The 6,000-nt window shown below is 50.5% G+C and overlaps 2 protein-coding genes across 2 annotated transcripts; one reads left to right on the plus strand and one right to left on the minus strand.

Moving 5' to 3' along the window:
• Nucleotides 1-760: 760 nt before the first annotated feature.
• Nucleotides 761-3,144, plus strand: LOC127335149 (uncharacterized). Its single transcript, XM_051361737.1, has one exon. It carries the CDS (start codon nucleotides 779-781, stop codon nucleotides 2,597-2,599), a length of 1,821 nt encoding a protein of 606 aa, XP_051217697.1. The 5' UTR covers nucleotides 761-778; the 3' UTR covers nucleotides 2,600-3,144.
• Nucleotides 3,145-3,298: 154 nt separating this feature from the next.
• Nucleotides 3,299-5,346, minus strand: LOC127335150 (vacuolar iron transporter 1). Its single transcript, XM_051361738.2, has 4 exons — nucleotides 5,003-5,346; nucleotides 4,129-4,214; nucleotides 3,917-4,031; nucleotides 3,299-3,767 (listed from the first exon to the last, which is right to left on the minus strand). Exons 1-4 carry the CDS (start codon nucleotides 5,236-5,238, stop codon nucleotides 3,467-3,469), a joined length of 738 nt encoding a protein of 245 aa, XP_051217698.1. The 5' UTR covers nucleotides 5,239-5,346; the 3' UTR covers nucleotides 3,299-3,466.
• Between the last annotated feature and the right edge of the window lie 654 nt (nucleotides 5,347-6,000).

Consider the following 6,000-nt stretch of genomic DNA (forward strand, 5'->3'; position numbering starts at 1 on the left):
ATTCCTCTAGTGCCCTATCAGCCATCAAGGTTGTCCCTTGGTACTTCCAATGCGAAATAGAAGGTTGGACCGTTGGATCAGGGAACATTGCAGGAAACAGAGGGACAGCTACGCCAAATAGAAGGTTGGATCAACAGTTCAGCACCATCAGCTGCGACGCATGTGTGCCTATTGACATGGCTGCTTGAAGGTCGACTTGTTGTTCTTGATGAATATCAAACACCTCGTACATCTCCTTTGCATTGAGCAGCTAGGATTTCCTTGCGCTCTTCATGCATCTGGTAGGAGGAGGCAAGGCTGCAAGGGGTTAGCCGGTCGTGGAGGCGGCTCAACGGACAGATGATGAAGCTGGGAGGCGCGGCTGTGTTCGCTGTCCCGTGAGGTCGGCAGAACGCCGAGACAATGAAGACTCAGGGTGAGAGGACGGTTTTGGCGGAGTTGGCAGATCGACGAGATGGCGGCGGCATCCGGCGAGATCATGCTGATCGAGTTGTCGACGGATACCTCGATCGAGAGGTGGCGGCGAACGGGCGTAGATCGTGCTGATCGAGTCGCCGGACACCTCGATCGAGCGGTGTTTATATGAGGGTTTACATTGCGACCGGTGTCGGCACGAGACCATCTGTCAAACCGAGCCGTTTCATCTGTAAGCTTGGCTGTTGCTCCAAAAAAAAAAAAAAAATCTGTAAGCTTGGCTGTTCTATAAAAAAAAAACTTTAAACTTGGCGCTCCCGGTGTATCATTCTGTTCGATCCCCAACTCCCCGCCGCCCGCAAACATGCGGAGAGCCCTCCGCCACCGCCCGCGCCTCCCGCCGCCAGCTCAAACCCCGCCGTCCTCCTCACTCCCATGGTACGCCGCGCCGCCGCAGCCGCCGTCGCACTCGCCCCCCACATCCGAGGCCGACCCCCTCATCGTCGCCGCCTCCGAAGTCGCGCTCACCCTGCCCGTCCACCCCGCCCCGCTCCCGGCCACCGCACCCCCGCCGCTCCTGCGCCTCCTCCCCGCTTTCACCTCCGCCCACTTCCTCACCCTCCTCCGCAGCAACCCGCTCTCCCTCCCGCCGCTGCCGCTCCTCTCCCTCTTCCGCCTCCTCCTCGCCGGCTCCCCTCCGGGCCTCTTCCGCCACACGCCCGCCTCCTTCCTCTCCATGTCGCACCACCTCTTCCTCCACCGCCTCCCGGACCACGCCCGCCAGCTCCTCCGCCTCCTAGCCTCCCGCCTCGGCCGCTCCTCCTCGCCGCGCCTCCTCCCGCTCCTCCTCCCCGCCGCCTCCCCCAGCGACCCCGCCCCTCTCGTTGCCGAGCTCGCCGCGGCCTACGCCGACGAGGGCCTCCTCTCCGACGCGTGCTCGCTCGTCGTCCTCGCCCTCCGCCAGGGCACCCGTCTGCCGGCGCCCATGTGCTCCGGCCTCCTGGGCCGGCTCCCCACTACCCCCGAAGCATACGCTTTCTACCTGCAGCTCCTTGACGCCGGCATGCCCCCGGAGGCCAGGCAGTTCAACGTGCTGATGCGGGATTTCGTCAGATTGGGGGAGCTTGCAAGCGCACGCAAGGTGTTCGACGAAATGCGAAGCCGCGGCGTGCAGCCAACCGTGGTCAGCTTTAACACCTTGATTTCAGGCATGTGTAGAGCGCGTGACCTGGACGGTGTGCACGCTGTGTACAGAGGAATGGCAGAGGCAGGCGTCACGCCAGATGTCTATACTTACGGTACTCTGATAAAAGGTTTGTGCAATACAGGTAAGCTAGAGGATGCAACAAAAATGTTTGATGAAATGCGTGAAAGAGGCGTGAACCCCAATGCCGTTGTGTTCACGACACTGATAGACGCGCATTGCAAGGAGGGGAATGTGCAGGTTGGAATGGACCTGTACCAGGATATGAGGGCAAGGGGTGTCATGCCAGATTTGGTGGCATACAATGCTCTGGTGAACGGGCTTTGTCGGGCGAGAGATTTTAAGTCCGCCGAATGCATTGTGGAAGAGATGAGGAAGGCAGGTCTCAAGCCGGACAAGGTGACTTACACCACCCTCATCGATGGTTGTTGCAAGGATGGCAAGTTAGACATGGCGATGCACATTAAACAGAAAATGGCAGACGAAGAGGTTGCATTGGATGAGGTGACATATACAGCTCTCATCTCAGGGTTGAGCAAGGCAGAAAAGCCAGTCGATGCCGAGAGGGTCCTTGTTGAGATGACGGAAGCTGGTTTGGAGCCTGACAACACGACTTACACGATGGTGATCGACGCCTTCTGTAGAAAAGGTGACGTCAAGACATGCTTCAAACTACTGAAGGAGATGCAGAACAAGGGTCGAAAACCAGGAGTTGTGACATATAATGTGATCATGAGTGGCCTCTGCAAGCTGGGGCAGTTGAAGAATGCTGACATGCTTCTTCATGCAATGCTGAATTTAGGAGTGCCCCCTGATGATATCACATACAACATTCTCTTGGATGGGCAGTGCAAGCACGGAAAAGTTACTGATCCTGAAGAATTGAAAAGTGCAAAAGGAATGGTTTCAGATTTTGGTGTTTATACTTCACTGATCAATGACCTTGTCAAGAAAAAGCCAGCTAAGAGCTACCACGATTGATAGGGTTGCCGGTAAAGATTTTGTAAGTAAATCGCCTGGTCAATAGAAAAAAATCATTGGTCTGCAGACAGAAAAATACAATGTGAATAGGCTCTGCCGAGTTTATGCAGATGAATACTGTTACTGCACTCCTAGACAGGGATACATCACTGCATACCATGGTGAAGATCTCTGTCGAAGCATGACGAAGCTCAAGATTCTGAAATACTGATAACACCAGAATACCAGATAACCTTTTCCTGATCCTGTACTTTTCTCTGATCAGTAAATTTATTAAGATGGTCACAGATGTTTACATGAACATGTAATCTGAGACGTCTTGAGTAGTTTCTCTGACATACCAATTATTTGTTGCTTGCTTATAGAGCTTGAGATAATTTCCCTTGCTGCATAACTTGAAACTGATTTGCTCCCATTTATATGGCAGATTCACAGGCAAGTCTAACTTGTTACCTTTTCTTATGATTCTGTCCTACCTCATGTTTTCTACTATTTAAATCTTGTTGTTGCAGAGCTTGTAATGGGATATCAGTAGCTCTCTCAAATTTCTTGCCAATGTCACGGCCGGTCTGCAGCTAAAACGTGTGCTTGATCTGATAATTGTATGGCTTGTGCAAAGTGTACTAATTTCACTTTACTTGAGGCCTTTACAAGCATGTGACGAAATGGCAAAGGTACACTACTTTCAACTTGCACAGAGACTAAGAACTAATATGTTTATTCATGACTTAATGAAAGGTAAAATAGACTAGCTTCATCTGCAAATGACAATGTAATGCATTGTTCAAAGGATTAAAGTCAAATCTTTTCTCAGTTCATTACAGACCAGTGAAATGTCTGGATACGAAAACATGAAAGCCCCCAAAACTATCTAGCTTGCACAGCCTTCGCCATCCCGTATGCTGCAGCAGAAGCAACGGCGCCAATAATAGTAGTCTGGATAGCGCTAAGGAACGGACGATTCCCAGTAAAGCGGCCCTTGATGTAGCCAAAGAAAAGGAGTGCGAGCAGTGTGACTCCAACTGATGTGAACATGGCATCCTGGACCGTGGAGATGAACATGTAGGGGAGGAGAGGGACCAATCCACCAATGACATAAGATAGTGCTATCGTGAAAGCACTCTGCAAGGCTCTTCTAGGGTCCGGCTTCTCCAATCCGAGCTCAAACCTGAACACATTGCTCAAGTTAGTAAAGCAGTCATTGCTCAAGTTAGTGTTCTATTTGTAATAGTTCGGCTTTGTTTTCTTGATAGCTCTATTGGCAATGTGTATGTCCTATCATAGAGCAATACTAGTGTCAGCAGCTGCTGGTCATACCTCATCATGAACTCGAGCCAAGCTTGCGGGTTCCTTCGGAGGCCCTCCACAACAGGGCCATACTCATGCGGTTCAAGCCCATACTCTGCCATGATATCTCCAATCTCAGCTGCCTCTGAATAATCAGCAAAGAAGTCAAAATACCAACGGTTAGGCTGCATGTCATGCACTGAGGAATCTGGTAACTTTTTTTTGCCAATTCTATCAAGTACCAGTGTCTGGAACGGCAATGATCTCCTCCTGCTCCCTCTTCATCTCCCGCTTGTAGTGATCTGCCTCACTCTGGGCAGCCAAGTACCTACCACATGGCACGGTGTTGGATCAGAAAATCACAATCATGCATTTGTAAGCACTTTTTGAATCGAAAACAATGTGATCTTGTCTTGTCCTACTGTTTGAAGGTGGAAAGTGTTATTCCCCACTACCATTTGTGGGTGCTTTTTGAATTGACAAGTCGAGATACTAACACAAAGTGTGCCCGAATGGCAAGTGGAAGAGGGCCACACACTTCTTATCACGGGCGAACTTTTCAACAAATAATTATTTGCACTTACACATGAGGTAATTTACCAGGTCACGGATGCGCATGTGCGCTGCGGGGAGGAGTTCATGAGGTAAACAAAGCATGATTTAGGAAGTACAACTGTGACCATGGCTATCTTCATCTCGCTTCATAATATGCAAATACTAGGATATGGTTTAGTACAACTGTAGACTCACGTATGTATATGCACTATAATAAAGTTGGACATAATTGTAACAGCTGTGCCATGCTCGTCAGCTAGCTTAATCCGCCCTTATATATATGCTATTAATGTCTATACACATACAGAGAGGCAGATTAATGCATCCCTAATCTCTTGCCCGTAAACGCTGGCACGCGATCTACTATAGTAACAAATTACCCGTGAAGACGCGCGTGCAGTTCAAGATATTTTGGTTTCAGAAAGGAAAACAAAAGCGGTGCACTTCAGAAAATTATGAAGGACAAAACAATCTACATCCTAACATCGACAGAGCTTCGCTAGATGACATAGAGGCAGTCGACGGAAAGAGAGGGAAGCACAGGGGTCAGCGGTTAATTACCCTCCGAGTCCCATGGAGATCGCCCCGGCGGCGACCTCGGCGAGGCCGGCGGTGAGGACGAGCGACGACGGCGCGCTGGCGCCGGAGAGGCCCGCGGCGAGGGCGAAGGGCACGGTGAGGCCGTCGGAGACGCCCATGATGACGTCGCGCACCACCTCCCCCGCCGTGAAGTGCCGCTCCCGGTGGCTGGGCGGACCCTTCTGCAGCATCGGCTGCTGGCTTTCGGCGTCCTCCATCGCCGCCGCCGCCGCAGCTACCGAGAGCAACTGGCAGAGGCGAGCCGACGAGCGAGACGGTCAGACAGGTGGAAGTGGCCGGGGGCTGCACGTCTGTCCGAGCTTCCCCGTCTCGTCGTATCCGAATCTCAATTTATAGAGGTCCGTATCTGTAATTGGGCTCATAGGCTCATTAGTGGGCCGAGTTGCCAGTTTGGTCCACTTCCTTACTAAAACAAAATTCGACTCGAAAAAAATATAAAAACAAAAGTCTCTCCCTGTCAGTGAGTTTGCATGGTGCTTGATTAAGCTCCAGCTGGTCCACCAAATCTGCTTCCCAAAAATAAACATTATCTATTTCTTGTTCTTTTGGGTCCAGCATACCATGGGCATGACAATGAGCAAAACAAAATCTTAACACACAAACTATTACATCATAACAAAATGACCAATTCACTTCTAAACTCACACTAAAAGAGTTCTGCACATGGAAATAGCATGCCAAACTCTAGACAGTGGTTGGGGTAGTAGTATATATACCATGGAATTACATGAAGCCATTAGGTGTGCTTGAAGTAATGCCATTAATATGTTGCCCATGTATATGTTAGCCGTGAGATATTGGAGACAACCAAATTCTGCCCATCCTATAACTTAGTGGTGGTCTTGTCTATGACGTCTAGAGTGAGGACCGTGTTCCCCTTGCCAGCTCTGGCCTATGGTTCGCCTTCTTCGCGGTTATTGTAACAGACCCTAGACCGATGTTATCAGGTTAATGGTGTT

This window comes from Lolium perenne, chromosome 2 (assembly GCF_019359855.2).
Source record: "Lolium perenne isolate Kyuss_39 chromosome 2, Kyuss_2.0, whole genome shotgun sequence".
NCBI lineage: Eukaryota > Viridiplantae > Streptophyta > Magnoliopsida > Poales > Poaceae > Lolium > Lolium perenne.